We start from the raw sequence: 23736 nt of genomic DNA on the forward strand, positions 1-23736 counted from the left end.
TAATACATTAGTCATTACTAGTGGGTTACCATGACCTTTACTTTAGAATTAATTATACATTATGCATCATTCATGTTAATTATGAATCTTTATATAGTAGTTCTCTGGGAGGTATTAAAAAAATAGTAGTTACTGATTAGCTAATAGTGAACTACCACATTCAACTAAGCACTGCTAATATGTTAATCAGAGTTTCTTAGAGTGTTAATAATGTGTTACTCATTTGTTCCTGTGTAGTTATTCATTAATGAATGAACAATATTCTAAAGTGTTACCCATCCATCTAACATGTTCACATAGGAAAACAACTGCCTTTGTAAATATGCCAAAGCTACCATTGTCTGTATGTTTACTTACAAGATTAGATGATGACAGCATAAGCACATTAAAGGTTCTATCATTTCAAGGATGTTTGTCTGGCATGGAAATTTTAAATTCCTTCATTCATACTATTGTCTGTCACTTTTCTTTGTTTTCATTGTTGCATTAATTGGAATTGCACCTACATAAAAAGGCAATGACTTTGCAAACTTTTTTGTCTGACATATTGTGAAGTATCAAGACACCAGCAATTCTTAACAACCCTGGAGAACACTCTTTGTTGGTGTTTAAAGCACTAAAAATTGCTTAAAATAGGAAAATTAAACATTTATGATTGTTGCTGGATTACTTTGGCTAAGACCGGATGAGCAAAATGCATCATGTACATTATAGAACATTATACTGTATAAATGTCTTTATAATGTCCTTTTATTTTAGGTAAAAACAGGCACCGGAACATTTCAGACAACAGGTTTATTAACATGTCTGTGGGTTTATGGGACACTGAAAATGCTCAAAAATGATGAAATGCACAATTTCCAGATCTTTATTGCAAAATGAAATTGACAAAAATATAGGCTGCATGTCTGCGCAATGAATTTTGGCCATCAAGGCAGAGAATCATTTGTAAATTTGAAGTAATAGCATTCGCTGTGGATTTTCCATGACGAGCAACCCAAGTGCCAGTTAGGGTGGTTTTTCACATCACCACCACCACTTCAGCTGTCCGTGTTTGTGGTAACTGCTGTGTTTGCTTCACTTTCAGATAACACATTCAACCTCAGTGTCACCTTTATAAGAGAGAGCCACAAACTGAAACAACATGTGATAACGTGTAATGTGTCACTTTTGAATTGAAGGATTTTACAAAATAAATAGAAGAGATTTACGTGCCCCAGAAAAAGAGACAGAATATTTTGTTAGCAACTTAAACAGCATTTGCAATGTGAAAGCATATGTTTTTTGTTTTGTTTTTTCATGAAGAGATACAATATTAAAAAGCAATGTTTGGCCATAGACAGTAACTTTTCTCTCTCTCTCTCTCTCTCTCTCCAGCATTTATTGGAGGATAATTTGGCAAGCAGTCTGTAGACATTTGTTTTCTTCTGTCTTCTTTCTGAAGTAGGCCTATAGTATCCCAAAAAAAAAAAAAAAAAAAATGATGGGTTATATGCACACAAAGAAAAAAATTGCCACCTTGGTAACTTTCCACACAATTTTAAAGACCTTAAAGGGTTAGTTCACCCAAAAATAAAATTTCTGTCATTAAGTACTTACCCTCATGTTGTCCCAAACCCGTAAGACCTTCATTTGTCCTCAGAACACAAATTAAGATATTTTTGATGAAATCCGAGGGTATCTGATCCACACATAAGCAGCAATGACACTGCATCTTTTGAGGTCCAGAAGAGTATTAAAAGACATCGATAAAACGGTCAACGTGACTACAGTGGTTTAACCTTAATGTTATGAAGCGACGAGAATACTTTTTGTGCGCAAAAAACAAAACAAAACAAAATAACCCATTTATTCAACAATATCTAGTGAAGGGAGATTTCACACACAAAAAAAGAAAGACTCAATACAATAACCCCCACCCAAAAAAAGAAAATAAATAAATCAAACTTTTCCTATACACCACGCTATTGCACAAAAACCACAGCACACTTGTGGTAAGAGTGAATATGCCAAAAACTGCCAAAGTCACGTGAACCACTGAAATTTCAAAACTTATGACGTAATGAAGCCTCATTTACTGAAATCACGTGACTTTGGCGCTCTGAACCACTGATTAGAAACAAAAGATTCATAAAGCTTCTAAGCTTCATGAAGAAGTGTTTTGAAATCACATTCGCAAAAAAAAAATTGTTTTGTTTTTGCGCACAAAAAGTATTCTCGTCGCTTTATAACATTAAGGTTGAACCACTGTAGTCACGTTGACCGTTTAATCGATGTCTTTTAATATCCTCCTGGACCTCAAAAGATGCAGTGTCATTGCTGCTTATTTGTGGATCAGATACCCTTGGATTTTATCAAAATATCTTAATTGGTGTTCTGAGGACAAACGAAGGTCTTACGGGTTTGGGACAACATGAGGGTGAGTACTCAATGACTGAAATTTCATTTTTGGGTGAACTAACCAAATACACATATCCATTTTGCACAAATAAAAATACCAGATCTCTTCACAGTAATATGTCAGTATTAAGTTCAGTTTAGTTTACCATTTGTTAGTTTGTTAGTCATTTTGTTCTTGTGTTTCTGTTTCTTTGTATTTCCTTTCAGTTTAGTCACCTGTGTTTAATCGCCTGTGTTTGCCCCTTGTATGTATCCACCTTTTTCCTATGCCCCATGACACTTTGCGTGAATTATGGGAGTAACTTCTGTTAAACTGTAAAAGTGGCAAGCAGGACGAGGCCGAGAGCCGTGGGAACAAGCAAGGCCAGCGGCTCGGTTGCTGATGAGCGGCACCTGCGCACCGCACCAGCCTCAAGCCTCACAGATGGAGATCCAGATGAATAAAAGGAGGAGTGATGACAGTGCAAGACGAGAAAGGACCAGAACTGGACTTTACGTTTTGTTTATGTTTCTATGTGGCAGTCATTCTTGAGGGGATTCGTTTTATAAAACTTTCATAAAACTTTTGTTTTATGTTTGTTTATATTTTGATATTAAAGTTTCGTTAAATGTTCGCCGGTTCCCGCCTACTTCCTCCCTAAACACTAACCTCGTTACAGTAAACAATCAACGAAAGCATTTTCAAAAATGGGTACAATGAGAAGACATTATTCTACTCACCCTTCAACTATCAAACATTAAGAGGAAATTTAAAAGTGTATTTAGTTACCACTTGTTGTACACATGGTTCAAGTCCTTTTATTTTAGGTAACACTTGGTTCAAGTGTACTACAGGTGGTAGCTGCTTTTACGCGCTCTCGGAATTATCGTAAAGATGAGTTTCCTAGGTAAAAATTGCACATGAACGCCCTCCCATTTCGAATGCGATGAACTCTTAATCTCTTAATCAGAACTGGGAATGAATCTCTTAATCTCTTAATCAGAAGTGGGAATTATTAAATTTCCAATAGCACATGAAGGCAGCATAAATACATTTTTTAATACAGAGCTAGTTTGTTAAAAACACATTTTAGTTCATATTCGTGGTGTCTCAAAATAGCACAGTTGAGTACATTTAGATGTTCTAAAGAAGTACTAAAGAAAAATTTTTAGTATATTAAGTACAAAATTAGCACACGAAAACATAGCGTGTTAAGTACATTATGGAGGTGTACTTTTTTTCACCTGGGATTGGCAAGGCGTATGTGGCACCAGTTCAGGCTGATGATGCTTTGCACACAATGGCTTTGTTGCAAGCCTACCAGGCTGATCTGCTAAAAGATTTTGATCAGGGACTGGGAATGTCTCCTGAAGCGGTATCTGAATTGAGCCGCACTACAGACTTGGCCCTCCGAGCTACAGATGCTGCTATCGGTCATTCAATGGCAGAGATGATAGTGACGGAGAGCCATCTATGGTTGAACCTGGCTGACATCAGGGAGAAAGAGAAAAATGTTCTCCTCGATGCCCCGGTCTCGCCCTCTGAACTTTTCGGAAAGTCTGTTGAGACATTCCGAGGAGGTTTAGAGAGATGAGGGCGCAATCAGTGGCGTTCAGGAAATACATCCCGCGCCAATACAAGTCTCTGCCTAAGGGCCTTATCATACACCTAGCGCAATGTGACGCCAGGCGCGACGCAAGTGTTTTTAACTTTTTTCAGCCCGACGCAGTTATCATTTTCACATCCTAGGCAGGTGCACAACACACGTACACTCTGCTTATTACACACACAGGGATGTGCAGCAGCACACAAACATGCCAAATATAAAAAATAAAAGGATTACAATGTAAAAGATCATTATTGTGTGCATAAAGATAAAAATGCATTGGTGGAATCCGGCTTGTCCTGTAGAAGGTCTGCTCGTGCGCTTTAACCTCATGCACGAGCAGATCTGTTTCCTCACTAGAGAAGCATTCAGTTTTTCCGCTTGCAAATTCCACCAAGTAAATAGCGAATCCGCCATGCTGCGAGCGCAACTGGCTTTTAAAGGGAATGGGAGATGAGACTCTGATTGGTTTACTGCATGTTATGCCCAAAACACACCCATTACTCATTAAGAGAATAGGATCAACCCTTTTAAACCATGTGCCGGGCACGCTGACCATTTTTCCCATCATTTAACTAGCAAAAGTGGATTCGGACACACCCTAAGTGCACCTGCGCCGTGCGCTTTAGACCATGTGCTTAGATTGTTAAAATACGGCCCCATGTCTCCGTTTCTGGTCACAGACTAAAAACTGGAGACAGGGCCAGAAGAAGATCGTGTCCACTCATGCTACTCCTCCAAGGACTAGGGCACAGAGGAGACATGATGCTAAGAGGAGAAGGCAAGATCTAGGGATGATTAATAAGAAGCTGCTCAGTAGAGCAAACGATCAAACCGCTGAGGATATGTAACATTCCTCCTTCCTAGCGGTAACACTTTATTTTACAGTGCCGTAGTTACACGTTACTACATGTACATACTGTAGTAATAACAGTATATTATGCATAATTACAAGTAACTAACCCTAAACCTAACCCTAACTGTAACTAGTAGTTAATTAACATGTAGTTAATTAATAGAAGTCAGTACTTATTTGAGTAATTACAATGTAACTATGGCACTGTAAAATAAAGTAACCCCGTTTTTTTTTTTTTAATTCCTCTCTATTTAAATTCTATTTACCAAAAAAAAAAAAGACACCTTGCACTTGAAGATAGCACGTTGTTTTAGAATTGTTTTAGGCTCCCCAAGCGCCGCAGCAAAAATGGCTGCCCACCGCTCGGTGTGTATGTTCATGGTGTGTGTGTGTGTGTTCAATAATCATTGCTGTGTGTGTGCACTTGGATGGGTGTAATGCAGAGCAAAAAATTTCTGAGTATGGGACACAATACTTGGCTACGCATCATGTCACTTTGAATGGAACTTCCCTAAACCGGAAGTGCGTCCCATAATCTAAAATGCAGTATATCGTTATAGGAAAAAGGTGGATCTCCGTGAGTTTTCAGTTGTCTTTGTCGTTTCTTGTTAGTATGCTATATATCACTAAAAGTGATTCTTGGCTCGTAATCATAAGGGAACCACTTTTGGTGCTATGTAGCACCATATCTTTAAAGGTGCTCTACAGCACTTTGTCAAATGGTGCTATGTAGAACCCATAAGAGGTGTCATATTGCATTTTATTTCTTCAACATAAATGGTGCTAAACAGCACTAACAGTGGTTCTTTGGCTCGTAAAGAACCTTTAAAAGGGCTTAACAGGTTCTTTGTACAGCAGTGGTGCTATATAGCACCTCAGTCATCCCAAAGAACCAGTGAAGAACCATACAGGGGCTTAACTGGTTCTGATACAGTAGCAGTGCTATATAGCACCTCAGTCATCCCAAAGAACCAGTGAAGAACCGCTGAAGAACCACTGGAGCACCAAGATTTGGTGCTATACAGCACTTAAAGTGGTTCCCCTAGCCAAAGAACCACTATTAGTACTATATAGAACCATTTTTTTTAGAGTGTTAGTGTAGTTTGTTTATTTTGAATTTCTCCTGCGACCTCCTACGTGTTTTGGTTTATTAATAAAGAATGTGAATAATGTGGATTTACCTCGTTATCTTCTTCATGTGTGTTAACTAAAAGAAACACTGACATAGTAGAAATGGTAACGGTTGTTGTTTATTTTCATAATGCACGCTGTCCTGAAAATAAATTGAGTTATAATTGTCTTATTAAATCTTATATTACAAAATAGAAAAAAAGTTTTAAAATAGCATTTTTAACAATATTTACAATAAGTATGCAGGCCCCCAAAACTGTAGCTTTCATTTTGACATCCAGGTTGCTTGGAAATCTCAGCACAAAATCTGCACCTGCATTTGGTCCACTGCTTGAGAAGAGTTTGACGATCTTACCAAATGGTCTGTCTATCGCTGCCCCATTCAAAGACACTAGCTGTGGTCACAGTATAAGACAGGTAATAACAACATACATGCACTCATTCAAGCAAAGTTGGTTACTAGCTAGACCTCATCTACAGTATTATTTTGCCCAAAGAATCACTAACAGAGTTAGTTTTGTTGTTGTTGTTGTTGTTGTTTTGTTTTTCTATTTATTGTGTAGATCAAATTTTCCTAGAAATATAGCACAACCTGAAATCACTCACAGCCAATGTGGGTCAGGACATTAGGAAAATGGCTTAATAGGCTTACTAGCAGTGTTAAAATTATAATCTAATAATCACCACCTTGGAATTGCAGTATCTCACAGAAGTGAGTACACCCCTCACATTTTTGTAAATATTTTATTATATCGTTTCATGTGACAACACTGAAGAAATGACACTTTGCTACAATGTAAAGTAGTGAGTGTACAGCTTGTATAACAGTGTAAATTTGCTGTCCCCTCAAAATAACTCAACACACAGCCATTAATGTCTAAACCGCTGGCCACAAAAGTGAGTACAACCCTAAGTGAAAATGTCCAAATTGGGCCCAATTAGCCATTTTCTCTCCCCGGTGTCATGTGACTCATTAGTGTCACAAGGTCTCAGGTGTGAATGGGGAGCAGGTGTGTTAAATTTGGTGTTATTACTCTCACTCTCTCACACTGGTAACTGGAAGTTCAACAAGGCACTTCATGGCAAAGAACTCTCTGAGGATCTGAAAAAAAAGAATTGTGGCTCTACATAAGGATGGCGTAGGGTATAAGAAGATTGCCAAGACCCTGAAACTGAGCTGCAGCACAGTGGCCAAGACCATACAGCGGTTTAACAGGACAGGTTCCACTCAGAACAGGCCTCGCCATGGTCGACCCAAAATGTTGAGTGCACGTGCTCAGCGTCATATCCAGATGTTGTGTTTGGGAAATAGACGTATGAGTGCTGCCAGCATTGCTGCAGATGTTGAAGGGGTGGGGTGTCAGCCTGTCAGTGCTCAGACCATACGCCGCACGCTGCATCAAATTGGTCTGCATGGCTGTCATCCCAGAAGGAAGCCTCTTCTAAAGATGATGCACAAGAAAGCCCGCAAACAGTTTGCTGAAGACAAGCAGACTAAGGACATGGATTACTGGAACCATGTCCTGTGGTCTGATGAGACCAAGATAAACTTATTTGGTTCAGATGGTGTCAAGCGTGTGTGGCGGCAACCAGGTGAGGAGTACAAAGTGTGTCTTGCCTACAGTCAAGCATGGTGGTGGGAGTGTCATGGTCTGGGGCTGCATGAGTGCTGCTGGCACTGGGGAGCTACAGTTCATTGAGGGAACCATGAATGAGCAGAGCATGATCCCCTCCCTTCGGAGACTGGGCCGCAGGGCAGTATTCCAACATGATAACGACCCCAAACACACCTCCAAGACAACCACTGTCTTGCTAAAGAAGCTGAGGGTAAAGGTGATGGACTGGCCATATTGACACTTTGGGCCCAATTTGGACATTTTCACTTAGGGGTGTACTCACTTTTGTAGTCAGCGGTTTAGACATGGCTGTGTGTTGAGTTATTTTGAGGGGACAGCAAATTTATACTATTATACAAGCTGTACGCTCACTACTTTACATTGTAGCAAAGTGTCATTTCTTCAGTGTTGTCACATGAAAAGATATAATAAAATATTTACAAAAATGTGAGGGGTGTACTCACTTCTGTGAGATACTGTATAAGGTTATATCTGCATTCTGAGATCTTGAGCTTCAAAGTTTTTGCATTCCATACTCCTTTGTACACTGTAAAAAAAAATGCATGTAGAATCTACAGTAATGTACTGTGTTTGTGCACAGGAAATTACTGTACACACGCTCACAGTAGAATTTTGTGAATATTCAGTCAAAAATTGCAGTAACGAAAGAAGTACTGTGAGATTCACAGTAACCAGCAATGTCCTGTAGAAAGCACAATAATCATGTGCTGTAGAAAATCACAGTAACCTATTATGTGTTTATAGAGAAGGAAAACACAATACACTAGCAGCTGGGTTGCTAGCCAACTACCGCATTTAAATTGACCTCACTGTAACTCAGTTATGTTTTCACTCTGAATAGAGAATACAGAAAGCAAATCTTTAATAAAACTTCAAAAAAAAAAAAAAAAGTCAAAAATCACCAGAAGGTCACTGTCACGTATGGCTGCTGGCAAACAGAGAGGCGAACGGGTAGCAACACATACACATAACATAGACGAAACCAGACAATGAACTGAACTCAAGTAGGAACTTAAATATACAAAGGTAAATGACAAACAGCTGTGAGGATTGTTAGTGTCCATGGTGACTGATAAGTGGCGGCAAAGTGGAACAGGGAACACGAGACAGGAGTGACAACAAACTGAAAGTTCATGAACAGAACATAATGGTGACAGTACACCCCCCTCCAGCAAGGCGCATCCTCACGCCGTAACAGAACATCAGAGGGATGGCCGGAGGGGGTTCAGGAGGTGAACGAGGCGATGGCGATGTGATGGTGAGAGGCTGGAGTGACGGGTTGGTGAAGGGATGACGAAGAGCTCCCTGAAGCGCAGATATAGTGTGCATGATGGTGGCGCAGACCCAGAGCTCCCCAGTACCAACAGCCCACAGCAGAGTCGAGGAGGGGAGGAGCCGAGATGGTGTAGAGATGACTGACGGCATCTGGGGGATGACCGACGCAGATTCGGCTGATGGATCCAAGGGCACAGATGGAGAGCCGATGAACTCCAGTGACATCGCTGGCTCTGGAGACCTCGGCAAAGTTGCGGTGACGATCGACGTAGGCGGAGCCAGAGTACCCGAGGGCTGAGGCGGAGCCGGTGTGATGGAGGACAGAGGTGACGCCAAGGGGAAGGAGGAACCCGCTGCAGCCGTAGGGGTGGAGGGACGGAGTGCAATGGACGGCCTGCAAGTCTGGCCCGCAGGATGAGGGAGCCTGGAGGAGCCGTCAGTCCGAGGGTCTCCAGTGGAGCCATAGGTTGGAGGAGCCAAGACAAAGCCGGCAGGTCGACAGGCCAAGATGGAGCGAAGAGGTCAAAGGTGGGAGGCGGAGCCCCAGGATCCTCTCGCACGGGCGCTGCAGGTGGATGCACGACCTATGGTTTGACGTCACAGGGACTCCCCGGAGATGGCGCAGAGCTGTAGACATCTGGCAGCGGTGGAGCTGGAGGATTGGCTGAGCTTTGTGGTAACATCAATGTCGACAGAGCAACGGTAAGGATGACAGAGTTCATGCAGATCACTCCAAGGAGGAAATCATAGTTAATATGGTCAATGGTATAGTCCATAGATAGTGATCATAATGAAGAGGATGATACCGGGTGGGATAGGGTGGGAGTTATTTCCTCGTTGAAGTCGATCAACCAGTCCTCACTCTCCGTAGTCGATTCTCCCTCGTCCGCTGATGTCGTGGGCTCACGCCCCTGGTCAAACGTGTGATGAAGTTCCACATCCGGGGCGAGGGTCGCCTCTGTCCTCATAGTCTCGGGTTCTGGCGACGCTCCGGATGATAGCCTCTCTCCAGCTCAGTCCAGAGGTGTCTGGGAGGTCCACAGGGTGATGGTAGTTCACCCCGATCCAGAACAGTGACTTCAGGGTCTCGTCGTCGTAGGAGCAGGAGACGGCGAGGTGGAAAAACTCTGTGGTAAAACAAACAAAATCGTGGCTGCAAACTTCTTTGCGTATTCCATTATCTTTGGGTCCGGAATTCTGTCACGTATGGCTGCTGGCAAACAGACAAGGAAGACGAAGATACTCCAATAAGTAGTTTAATATATCACAGATCCAACAGACAGGCAAACGGGTAGCAACACATACACATAACATAGACGATACCGGACAATGAACTGAACTCAGGTAGGAACTTAAATACACAAAGGTAAATGACGAACAGCTGTGAGGATTGTTAGTGTCCATGGTGACTGATGAGTGGCGGCAAAGTGGAACAGGGAACACGAGACAGGAGTGACAACAAAGTCCATAATGGTGACAGTCACAGAGATTATATTGTTTTCAACACATCTAGCAATAAGTAAAGAATGAATAATGCTTTTTGTATTTATTTTTTAACTGTTTAACTGTGACTGTCGATAATATAGTTAATTCTTCTCCAATACTTGACAATTGCTGCCAGTGAATTACTGTGAATATTTTTATAATAAGTTACTTTGTCACAGTTTAGTTTCTAGTTTTCATTATGTTCATGTCTTGTTTAAGCCTTGTAATCAGTTATCATTTTCAGCTCATGTTTGCCTGTGTTCACGTTCAGTTGAACTAGTTTTCCCAATAGAGGGTATGCACATGACATCACCGCCAACCGTTATGACTGCGGTTATGCCCACTGAGTGGCAAAAAGACTGACAGCATTGGTTTTCTGCGTGAATGCCGTGAAAAACACACAAAACACATCCAAAATGGGAAAAAGCTGTGCGATTGACTGTACAAATAGATTTGACACAAAATCTGAGGTATATTTTTACAGTCTGCCGAAAGCTACAGAAAAAAGAAGCAAATGGATCATTGCAATTCACAGAAACAACTGGACTCCAGGCAGATAAACGTGGATTTGCAGTTATCATTTTGTGTCAAAATGTTGGATTTTGGGATAAAATCATACCGTATTTATTATATTGTTATATATTGTGTTGACCACTCATTAATTAAATATTTACCATCTTATATTCTGCATAATTGGGTGTTTTTAAATAAACACTGACAAAAACTATACAAGTTTTAGAGCAGGACAATATAAGTATATATATATAATATTGATATAAGTGATCACTCCGATTTAGACCTACCTATATTGTCGTTATATAAAGCGTTCACAGGCAGACTTGCTTTATGTATTTCCCCGACGTTGAAATCAAGTACATCTAAATGTCAGGAAACACGATTTCTGGCTGCATGTCAATATCCATGGATTAGGTTTCTTTGACATGTTTTAAGGAACACTTTCGAGCCCAACTTTCATTGTAATTGTTTGTTTTACTCAGTTTCCCAGTCATGCAGCAGGCTTTTGCCACTCAGTCCAGCTGAGAAAGTAATGTCAATGCATACCCTCTATGTGTCTGATTGTCTTATTCCTGTCAACTGTTCTGCTATTATCTCGTTAATCTTGTCAGCTGTGTCTTGTTTCCTTGATTAGTCCTTGTCTATTTAAGCCCTGAATTTTGTTCTGTCTAGTTGTCTTTTAACTGTTGCGTTTACTCGGTTGTTATGTTTGTTTTTTCTTAGTCAAAAGTGTTTTGTTTCTAGTTCTTGTTAATAAACCATTTACTGCTGCATTTGGATCCTGTTCTGCAACCACCATTGTGACACTGCGCTATTGAAAAAGGCTTCAGCAGCGGGGAAAAAGGAGACCTTTCCCCATACGCAGTACTCGTTCCGTATCTCAGAGAACCGAGGTTACGTTAGTAACTGAGTACGTTCCCTTTCGATACTTCACTCGTACTGCATATGGGGAACGAATTCAACCGCGCCGTGCCACTGCAGGGAACGACTAGACTTGTCTTGGACACTGCAGGGGAACCAGCGGACAAGTGAGATGGCCGAGGCCGTCGAACCCTTTATGTTACACTTGCAAGGAGGGAGCTAACCCTCTAGAGTGGCATGATGGCCGAGCTTGACAGAGGCCACCATATCATACCAAGAGGCCCGAGCTTGTAAGGTCGGGATATCCAGGTTATAAAATCTGACAAAAGTGGATGGGGAGGACCAGCCGGCCGCCTCACAGGTGTCTCTAATAAAGACTCCACTGGACCAGGCCCACGAGGAGGCCATCCCTCTTGTGGAGTGGGCTCTAACTCCTAAGGGGCAATCAAGGCCCATAGAGGAGTAACAGAGAGCAATAGTGTTGACTATACAATGCGAGAGACGTTGCTTCGAGACCAAAGACCCTTAGGTGCAGCCGCCAAAGCAGATAAAGAGCTGGTCAGACTGCCAGAATGGCTGTGACCGCTCAATGTAGGTCCTCAACGCCCTAACAGGGCAGAGTAATTCCAGCTCTCGCTCATCCGATGAAGGAGGAGCGCTGAGAGGGAAATGACCTGTGCTCTGAACGGAGTCGAGAGCACTTTAGGGACGTAGCCATGCCTGGGTTTCAAAACGACCTTGGAGTCGTTGGGCCCGAACTCGAGGCAAGCAGGGCTCACAGAGAGGCCTGCAAGTCGCCAACACGCTTAACCGATGCTAATGCAAGTAGCAGAGCAGATTTTGAGTGTCAGGGGCCTTTTTTGTCAGCTGACCGCAGTGGCTCAAAGGGCAGCCCTTTGAGCGCTCTGAGGACCGTGGAAAGGTCCCAAGTGGGAACAGTGAGAGGACGTGGGGGGTTTAACCGCCTAGAACATCTCAAGAAACGCACAATGAGGCTGTTTCGACCCACTGATTGGCCAGCAATGGGAGCATGAAACGTTGCAATGGCTGCTACGTACACCTTGAGCGTGGAGGGCGTGAGGCCCCTGCCCAACCGCTCTTTGAGGAAAAACAGTATCTGAGATACGTCACTCTCCACAGGATCAACATTGCGTGCTGAGCACCAGCCAACGAAGACTGACCATTTCTGAGCGTAGAGGCGTCTCGTGGACGGGGCTCTCGCCTGAGAAATGGTGTTTAGCACGTCCCCGGGGAGGTTCACAGGCTCCCATCGAGGGACCATAGGTGCAGAGCCCAGAGTTCTGGCTGAGGGTGCCAGATCGTCCTGTTTGCCTGAGAGAGGAGGTTCCGTCTCAGGGGAATTGGCCAAGGAACAGCTCCAAACTTGGCTCCTCCAGAGTGGGGCCACCAGGAGGACTCTGTGCTTGTCTTCCCTGATTCACCTGATGACCTGAGGGATCAGAGCGATCGGGGAAAATGCATAAAGGAGGAGGCTGGGCCAGTCGTGGGCCAGCACATCTACGTCCTTCGAGAAATAAACTGGGCAATGAGAGTTGTCTTCTGAGGCGAAGAGGTCTACCTCTGCCTTCCCGAAGATCTCCCAATCGTGAGAACCGCGTGGGGGTGGAGTATTCACTCGTCTGAGGGAACATTGCTCCGAGATGGCATGTCTGCTCCCAGATTCGTTCTGCCTGGTATGTGTGCCGCTTTGAACGACTGCAACCTTGGCAGTGCCCATTCCAGGAGGCGCTTCGCCAGTGCACAAAGGCGGCTGGACGAGAGGCCGCCCTGGTGATTTATGCAGGATACCACTGTCATGCTGTCCGACTGGACTAGGACATGGCGTCCTGTCAGGAAGACCTGAAAGGAGTGAAGGGCTCGAATCACTGCCAGCATCTCGAGGCAGTTGATGTGGAGATGGCTCTCCTCGTGAGACCACGAGCCGAAGGCTGGTCTGCCCTCGCAAAGAGCACCCGAGTTGGACGCATCTGACGAGAGCATCGTCCTTCCGGACACCGCCTGTAGGAGTACCCCATGACTGAACCATTTAGGGTTTGTCCAGGGTTTCAGATCTGCTAGGCAGGCCTGATTGACCTTGATACGCAGGCGGCCGTGCCGCCAAGCATGAGGAGGGACCCAAAATTTCAATCAGTATTGCAGAGGCCGCATCCGTAGAAGACCGAGCTGCAAAACCGGGGAGGCGGAAGCCATCAGCCCTAGCATTCTCTGGAAGAACTTCAGAGGGAGGTAGGCTTTGTTCCTGACAGAAACCGCGAGCTGCTGAATAGCCAGAGCGCTCTGGCGAGATTACGGCCGTCATGCGGACTGAGTCGAAAACTGCCCCCAGGAACGTGATACGTTGGCTGGGGAGCAGTGAGCTCTTGGCAAAGTTGACCCTGAGTCCTGGGCACTGTAAGTGGCTGAGGAGCACGGATCTGTGATGTTCTAGATCGGTTCGCGACTGGGCCAGGATGAGCCAGTCGTCGAGATAATTTAGAACCCGGATTCCCATCTGTCTCAGTGGGGAAAGCACCGCGTTCATTCACGTCGTGAAAGTGCGGGGAGCTAGGGACAGCCCAAAGGGAGGACTGTATACTGGTAAGCCACGCCCTCGAATGCAAATCTCAAGAATCGCCTGTGGTGGGGGGCTATCTGGATGTGAAAGTAAGCGTCTTTCAGGTCCAGTGAGCAGAACCAGTCCTCGGGGCAAATCTGCGCGAGGATCTGTTTCAGCGTTATCATCTTGAACTTCCGTCTCATGAGGGAGAGGTTCAGGAGTCTGAGATCTAAGATGGGTCTGAGACCACCATCTTTCTAGGGTACGAGAGAATAACGGCTGTAGAACCCTGATTCGCTCTGAGGGGGGAACTATTTCTATACCTCCTTTCCCTAGCAGAGTCATCACTTCAGCGTGGAGGACATGAGCGTCGTCCGGATTAACTGAAGTGGGAAGCACCCCGCTGAAGCACGGGGGCCGTCGGGCGAACTGCAGTGAGTAGCCTTGATTTATTATCCCCAACTTCCAGCTTGACACTCCGGGGATGGCCTACCAGCCTCAGCCCGCGTGTAAGGGATTGAGTCAGAGAGCATCTGTCATGTTCAGCTGAGCAAAAATTAGCACTGAGTGCGCTCTCATAGAGAGCGTGTGTCCTCAACGAACGCGGCTTGGAGGGGCTGAGCCGGCAAGCGACACGCTGAGAGGCTCGGCATTTTATAAAAACACCAGAGAAATGCTCATGCGTCCTCAGTGAGGACTCTCATTCTCATTGAACGTGGCTTGCAGGGTGAAACCAGCAAACAACATGCTGAGAAACTCAGCAACAGATATATGCTTCTTAGAAAAAAATATACATCATGAGTCCCACCTGAGTCAGGGGAGAGCATCAAGGTATATTCAGCCGAGCGGTGTCGGAAGTGAGACCGCTCTTCCTTAATGAACATGGCTTGCGGGGCAGAGCCAGCAAGTAACATGAACAAATGTCCAGCATAATGAGCATATGTTGGTTCTACCGAGCACGAGTGAGCATTGAGCTCGCTTTCAGTGAGCGCATACGTCCTCATGAACATGGCTTGCACGGCGGGGCCGGCGAGCGACACACAGAAGACTGGAATAAATATGCTATATCAACTGAATATAAATAACATAGGTCTCACCCGAGACGGGGGAGAGTGTCATGTTATATTTCTCAAAGAACGCGGCTTGCAGGGCGGAACTGGCAAGCAACGCCCTGAGAAATTCAACAAACTCGGCAGAAATATGCTGTATCAACTGAAATTTTGCCAAGTTTTCTGAATCTCTTAGCGCGTTGCTTGCTGGTTCTGCCCCACAAGCCGTGTTCATTGAGCAATATAACATGTCACTCTCCCCTGTCTTGGGTGAGACTAACAAGGCAGAACCAGCAAGCAACGCGTAGAGAAACTCAGCACAAACAACAGAAATATGCTCCATTAAATAGAGTACATAACATGTTTCTCGCCCGAGTCGGGGGAGAACGTTATGTCATATTTCTCAATCGACGCGGCTTGCGGGGCAGAACCGGCAAGCAACGCGCTAAGAGATTCAGAAAACTTGGCAAAAAACCTGCTATATCAACTGAATATACATAACATAGGTCTCACCCAAGAGGGGGGAGAGCGACATGTTTTATTTCTCAATGAACGCGGCTTGTGGGGCAGAACCGGCAAGTAACGCGTAGAGAAGCTCAGTGCAAACAGCAGAAATATGCTCCATTAACTTGAGTATATAACATGTTTCTCACCAGAGTCGGGGAAGAAAGACATGTCATATTTCTCAACTGACGCGGCATGCGGGGGCGGGACCGGCAAGCGATGCGCATAGAGATATTTAGAAATACACTCAGATAGAAAATGTATCATGAGTCTCGCCTAAGTCAGGGGAGAGCATCATGTCAAATTCAACTGAGAGTGAGAGCTCGCTCTTGTGCTCCCGAATGAGAGCACGCATCCTCGACGAACGCGGTTTGCGGGGGCGGACCCGGCAAATGACACGTTCGGAGGAACGGCATTTGAAGCAAACGCCAGCGAGAAAGTAGAAAAATAAGCTCTGTACTCACCTGACGGAAGACGGCAGGGGATGAGCTGAATGCTCTCAGATGCTGAGGGCAGCACGAGGGCGGCGCGGGAAACAGCTGCTAAAGAGCAAAGATCCGCAGAGCGAGAGAACGCCATGAAAACGGCAGAGAAATTGCTCTTTTAAGCGGTTAAAACCGCTGGAAATAGCTCTTTAAATTGTTTGCCGGATGGCGGCAGGAGACTCGCTGAGAAGGTGGCCGGAAGCAGGCGGCTTGAGAGTGGCGCTCGAGGTGGCAGTCTGCGAGGGCGCCGGCGCTGCAGGCGTTTGTCGATCTCAGCTGGTCCGCTGCGGTGCCTCTTCTACGGCGGGAGAGCTCGTTCCAGGCGGCGAAGGTTTTCAGCTTAAGAAATAAGCGAAGAGATATTATGTCGTCGCTGAAGAAGAGAGATCTGAAATCCCATCGCGAAATGCCCGCTGATATAGTCTTACGCCCCGCCCATTCTGGCGGGCATCGGTGCGCTGCATCGCCATAGGCTCGCGCAGCTCCGCCGCGCCGTCGCTGGTTCAAAAAGTTCTCAAGTTTGAACCAATGGCCGTGCAGTTACACTGCGCTATTGAAAAAGGCTTCAGCAGCGGGGAAAAAGGAGACCTTTCCCCATACGCAGTACGAGTGAAGTATCGAAAGGGAACATCACATAATGTAAATAAGTTGTCACAGAATAAGAATATGTGAATAACTCAATTATAACAAAAACGTCAGACAGAACCTTTCCAAGGTGACGTAATGCTAAAAGGTTTATGTGAAGGTTATGTTTAAGTTTAAATAATAGAAAACAACTTTGATCTTTTTCAAAATAAACTTGTATTTGAGTGTATGTGCATCACCTCAAAGTTCTCATCTGTGCAGAAAGTACAAGCTACACATGGTCCTGCAATCTTAAATGCCGGTTCTCCTCGTTCATTCTCCACGGTGAATTCAGATAGACAAACATGGCAGTTTTGTCGAACATGTCCGATGGCAACGCCTGGTGGAGACTGAACCTCCAGCTAAAATATACATACAACATATAATATACAGGGCAACATAATCAAGGGCTAAAAAAGACAAGGATAATGTTCATACCTCATTTTTGCAGCAGGAGCAGCAAGTAAACGGGTGCACCAGTCTCATGATCTCTTGATTTGAGTCATTAATTACATTCATTATGAAGGAACGTCCTGTAGAGCACTGCCTGTTACAACAATCGTTGTCCTCAAGGATACTAAAAACATTGCTCCCGATGTCATCCTTCACCTTATATCTGTTGTTAGACTTTATTCCACAGCAAACTTTAAGAAATTAAAAGGAAGAAGATTAGGGTGTTGCTCGTTTGGTTTCACTGTATTTCATTCATGAAATGCTGATGAACAAACCTTCTGCAAAACATTCTTCCAGATTTTGTTCTTTGTAGACAAACAATTGATCAATCTGAAATAAACATGAAAATCACAGGCTTCTTGCAGTGAAAATCATTGTTAAATAAATGCATTTATCAGAGTAACATACGCTCTAAAAAATGCTGGGTTAAAAACAACCCAAGTTGAGTGGAAAATGGACAAACCCTGTAATTGGGTTAACCCACCGGTTGGGTAAAATGTTTGCCCAACGTCCATATGCATAGAAATACATATGTTGACAGGCAGGTCGGACCGAATGCTTATTGGACAAACATTTTTTGGTCCTGAGACTTTCATAGAAACTATATGTACGTGTTTTAATATTTACACCACTTCTATTATTGATTGCTATTCAGGATGTGAAGAGTTTCAACCAGTATAACAAACAATGTTTATAAAACAAATGGCCTACCCTTTAATTAAACGATTGGAGAGAGGATTAGAACCCAGAACCTCTGGCACACTTAATGTCAGTGAATAAACAAAATCTCAGGACTAATATAACATAGCCTACTATTGTATTATAGTAGATGAAACGATCACATTCAACATGAGTTCTATATCGATAAATTAAATGCACTATTGAAATTGTTGATTTATGGACATTGTAATGTTATGCAAACAAGCAAGTATAGCCTAAACATTACTAATAATAATAAACATATCCAGTCTTATCTGACCAAAGTCAAGGTCTCCAGATGAGAAGGACAGTGGTACGGGTCTGGGGAAGGTATCATTGCGGTGTCCTCTAGTGGAGCATAAACAGCCGTGTAGCCTATATATCAAACAGTTTTGTTAAAGAAATTATTACTCAATGAAATTTTGTTTTAATAATGAAAATGGATGTAATCCTTCCTACACAACATTCAGTCAGGTTTATGAACTTCAGATCTGCAGATCACAAATTTCTTGTTTACACCTTTAAGTTCTATAATAGTACACTGATGCATATTTTAATGTTAGAAACATTGAAAAATGTAATTACTTGATTCAATACACTGGTTTAAATTTGTCTTTTATAAGCAGTTCCTTGTGAAGTGAAGTGCAATTAAATCTATTGAATGTGCACTTGAAGTGTACTTAAAATCTAAAAAGTATAGTTTTAAAAAAAAATGTACTCCATACGTAATTACCGTAATTTTGAGATGACAACATGTGACATTATACTCATGGCTGTTCATGTCGGACTGGGAATTATGTGTTTCTATGGCAACACTATCAACGCCTAAATAAATCTGCAGCGGTCAGGTGGTACAAGTAGGAGCTCTTAGAAAATTGCCAGCTTGTTGTAAGTTGTAATTACGAGCTCTACGAGGATGTGAACGCTTTTCTCAAGTTGAAATCTCATAATTGCGGTAATTATGAATGCACCTATAACATAACATTAATGAAATAATAGGCCTCTTAAGTGTACTTAAAGAGAGTACACCGTTTCTTAACACATTAAGGTACATTTAAAAAGAACACTTATATTACACTTTTATTTAAAGATATTTTAAATGTGCTAAATTGCGACTTCATCATTACAAAAGTGTAATTACAAATATACTTAAATTCATGAGATACAATTTTTAATAGAAATTGCATTTTAGTTTACCTTAAATGCTTGTCAGTACATTTAGCAGTACACTTTAAAAATAGGCCAATAAAAGTAATAAGACAATAAAAGTAATTATGAAATTACATATAAAAATCTACTTAAGTACGTAAGTGGTTAAAAAAAAAAAAAAAAAAAAAAACTTTTAAGTTCTAAATAAAATGTAATTAAATGTCAGAAAACATTACATTAAGTTTGCATTTATTCTTTTGAAGTGAGTTATTTCTGTAATACTTTAAAGCTAAAGTGCACTTCTTTTTCACAAGGGGCCATATCTGGCTCAGCCATAGTCTTCATCCACACTGTGCCTGTTGTAGCCAAACAAACAAAGTAGGCATAGATAAAAACCCTTAACAAACTCACCTGACAATTCCATTTTTTCTTATCTGGGAAGAGAGAATAAATACATGCATATATAAATAATGACATCAATATTGTTTAGTGTTACATTTTTCTTCTCTTTATTTATTGTAAATAAATGAATGGTATAAACTCTACAAGACTTTATAAAACTGCACATTCATATATAAAATAAAAAATAAAAACATGTATTAAAATGAAATGATTTCAAATGATCATATATTGAGAGATATACCATACCAGTGAGAATCAAATCGTCTGTTCGACAGTAGCACTGATATTAGTATAGGAAATGTTTCTCTCATGACAAACAATTTTAAGTACCCTTTTTTTTTTTTTGCCAGCATGATATTTGTGGTTGAATAGGGGTTTGACACACTTTCAAATTTAGTTACTTCTAGTTTTAACAGCTTTAAAAAGTTCTGTTAATTCTGGTAACTTTATGGAAGTAAATATGCCATAATTGCAAGCTGTTTGCTACTGTTGGAAATTTATTTTTTTTCTTTTCTATAAGCATTTTTTGACGTTTGGCTCACTAAGGCTATGCGGCAATTCAGTTTTTTGTAGATGTTCATTTTTTAAGTGGGTGTGTTTTTTTCATCAGCCTCTCTGTTTGTTGTCACTTCACAAATGACAGTAAAGGCACAATATGTAAGATCTTTAGATTAAAATATCAAAAAACCACTAGAACAATGTTATATTGTTCACTTGTGTACTTACACTATCCCAAACGTTTCTAACAATGTGTAAATCCAGAGAAACCAGCAATTTTAACCAGGACATGGACCATGTAATTTTTTCACCTGTCAATGATGGCATATCCGCGTTACCTTTAATTTCCAGTTTTACTTTCATAGAAACACCAAAGATGCTTTAACTGTTTGAATACTTTTATTAACAGAAAACGAATCATTGTTATATAGCTCAATACGGTTATAGTCTTATTTTTTGAATCACTTGATTTCTTGATTTACCACGCGCACCATATTTTTACCATGCCTCAGAGACAGCACTATTTTGTCAAGTGGCTAACATAGCAAAAGTAGAGAGAGCTTTTTCCATCATGTAATATATTTTTTAATTAATTGCATGTCATTTAGCAACACAAGTCATCCAGTTTTTATTAATATGACATTCTAATATCGATCTAGGTTACTGCAAAGTAAAACAAGTATTTATGCTTGTTCTAACCATCTAAAACAGCACTGCATTACCCCACAAATGCAAAGAAAAAACTGGAAGTGGCCGACTGCAGCATAAGCATAATAAAAGCTCCTCTGGACCGCATTTGGTGACTGTGTTCTGTATTTTAATTTATTTTTTCTAGTTTCAAAATGTTTTAATGGGTTTTGTTGAAACAATCCAGAGCCTGCCACATCATCCCAGAGGGATTTTGATATTTGTTTTTTTTTTTCTTTCTTTCTTTAGTTCCTGTTTCCTGGGTTACTGATTACGCCCTCTTTTGTTTCTATAGTCACTTGATATTTGCACCTGACTTTCATTATATTTGCTTTGTATTTATACTCCCTGTTATATTCAGTCCCTTGTCGATTCTCATTTATGATTTATGTAATAAGCACTTCTCAAATGTTGTTCCTTTGAGTATTTAGCATCATTAATAAAGACTCTCTATTTGCATCGTTAATAAAGACTATTTGTCTATTTGTATCTGTCTATTTGTACCATATGGTACACAATAGTCCCATTCACATGGGAAAGAAAACATTTTCTATTTTTTGTTATCAACAACATGAAATGCATTAAGCTTTACATTATGACAGGGTTTCCCAGGGATTCCCAAACTGGGGTTGATGTAAGAACTGCAGGGAGATTGTGACTTGATGAAAAGCTAATGAGTAATTAAATCATAAAAATGTAAAATTAAAATGAATAATAATAAAATGAAAATAAAAACAATCAAAATGAAACAATTGAACTCTTAAATTATTTATATTTTATTTGTTTACCTGCATGTCAACAAGGGAAGCAACAACTTAACTGCAGTTAAAGGGACAGGATAATGTCATCACTTCTTGTCCCATGTTATATGAAGCAGGGACTCAACGATCCACAGAACATATGGTAACACTTTACAATAAGGTTCATTAGTTAACATTTGTTGACTACATTAGTTAACATGAACTAATAATGAACTGCACTTATACAGAATTTATTCATCTTTGTTAATGTTAATTTCAACCTTTACTAATACATTATTAAAATCTTGCTAACATTAGTTAATGCACTGTGAACTAACATGAACAAACAATGAACAACAGTATTTTCATTAACTAATGTTAATGAAGATTAGTAAATTGTTACTCAGTTACAGCCAGCACCCACCAACACCAAGGCATCGTCACCAGATCAACACGCTCCACCCATTCATTCACAGTCTCCTGAGTCCTAATCACCTGCACCTGCACCTCATCAGACATGCTATAAAGACTCACATTCCCTGCACTTCTGTGTCTGGTCTTGTTATACGTACCTGGACTACTTACCTGCTACTTACCTGAGCCATCCGGATCTTCTTCCTCCTGTCTTCCTTCGTCTGTTCTCCATCCCTTGTTGATTCCATTCCTGCAAAAAACATTCATCAATTACTACTTCAGCTAAGTGACTGTTCCAACATGCTTGTGCCCATACTCATACATACCTGCATTCTCCGTCTGCCAGTTTCCGTGCCTCTGTTCTAAATAAACTACCTGTTATACACTTACCTGTCTGCCTCCGTCTGTGTCCTGACATAAATACAGTATCAAATGTATTGCTCATGGTTAGTTCATGTTAATTAATACATTAACTAATGTTTAACTAATGAACCTTATTGTAAAGTGTTACTGAATATACGAGTACAGAAATCACTCTCCTCTGCAGCAAAAACACACCTAAACTATTTTTTCACCACATACTGATTATTGGTCTCCCATCCAATGAGAACTGTAAGAAAAAGAGAGCATTTGTGTTCATGTGACAGAGGTTTAGAAAAGTTTTTCTAGTGCAATCAGTGGCTAAACATTAAATGGCTAAGGCTAAACCTTCCATTAGTTCCACTTTCTGATTAACTAGAAGCTGGTCAACTTGTGATAAGCAGCATTGTAGGACTGTAATGAAAATAGACAAAGAATGTATTGTCACATCTAACCGAGAAACCAAGATCATATTAAGAATCGGTTCCATTTTTTTAGACACTGATTCTTACACTCTGGCCGTAATGGCCTGCCACAATGGCTGTGCTTTTTGAAGCTTCAATATTTGGCACCAAAAAAAAAAAAAAAAAAAAAACCAAACCATGACTTTACTAAACATTTTTCCTGAAAGTTTGGGTTAGAAAAGTTTGCAAGAGTGTGATTAAAAAAGACAACAAGGTTGTGAAAGTGGACCAATGAGTAGATTAATTTGAAAATAATACTATAATGTTGTGTAGTATATAATATTCTATAATATAGATACAGCCAGTTTTACTAATTGAGAGATTTATTCACACATTATTCACACATGATGACACATTATTCACACATGCGTGCATCAATTTGAACAACTATTGTGGGAGTGGTTTGATGCAGCGCAGGAGATGCAGATAACTTCGTTTAAAAAAATAAAATTAAAAAAATGCTGTCTGCTGTGCCATTATAAAAATGTTCTTTGACTCCTAAGAAACTTTATTTAATGCTGTCACTTAACAAATCTGCTTCACAGGTAAAATTACATGAATTTCTAATTACATTGAAATAAAAATGTAAAGCCTGTACAAATAGGCCTACTAGAGATCATGAAATAATGGAATTAATTGGGACTCATGTAACAAACTGTCACAGACACGCCAGGCTCCACAGTCACCCAATCACATCGCACTCCCTCTCCTGAATACTAACAAGCCTCACCTGACACCAATTCACACCAGTTCACACAGTCACTGTCCGGTCTCGTTGACACTTACCTTGTGTTCACCTACCTCCTGGACTCCCTTGCTCTCCGATTACCTGTCTCCAGCGTTCTCCGTGATTCCCTGTGTCTCCTCGTCTCCAGTGTTTCTCCAGTGTGTCTACGCTCCCTCG

General features: G+C 41.6%; 1 protein-coding gene across 1 annotated transcript; it reads right to left on the reverse strand.

The window, feature by feature from the left end:
• Window positions 1-845: 845 nt before the first annotated feature.
• On the reverse strand, window positions 846-19947 carry LOC127504533 (phospholipid scramblase 2-like). Its single transcript, XM_051879270.1, has 9 exons — window positions 19916-19947; window positions 19679-19701; window positions 18399-18493; window positions 17695-17749; window positions 17405-17610; window positions 17167-17328; window positions 6207-6368; window positions 6024-6115; window positions 846-1449 (listed from the first exon to the last, which is right to left on the reverse strand). The coding sequence occupies exons 2-8, from the start codon at window positions 19689-19691 to the stop codon at window positions 6050-6052; spliced, it is 759 nt and encodes a 252-aa protein (XP_051735230.1). The 5' UTR covers window positions 19692-19701; window positions 19916-19947; the 3' UTR covers window positions 846-1449; window positions 6024-6049.
• Between the last annotated feature and the right edge of the window lie 3789 nt (window positions 19948-23736).

This window comes from Ctenopharyngodon idella, chromosome 2, assembly GCF_019924925.1.
Source record: "Ctenopharyngodon idella isolate HZGC_01 chromosome 2, HZGC01, whole genome shotgun sequence".
Classification (NCBI taxonomy): Eukaryota; Metazoa; Chordata; class Actinopteri; order Cypriniformes; family Xenocyprididae; genus Ctenopharyngodon; species Ctenopharyngodon idella.

Coding starts and splice junctions, on each gene's coding strand:
- LOC127504533 (XM_051879270.1), bottom strand. Junction 17,750..18,398: donor ATCTGGAGACCTTGACTTTG/GTCAGATAAGAC, acceptor TGTTTATTTCAG/ATTGATCAATTGTTTGTCTA. Junction 17,611..17,694: donor GGAAGAATGTTTTGCAGAAG/GTTTGTTCATCA, acceptor AATTTCTTAAAG/TTTGCTGTGGAATAAAGTCT.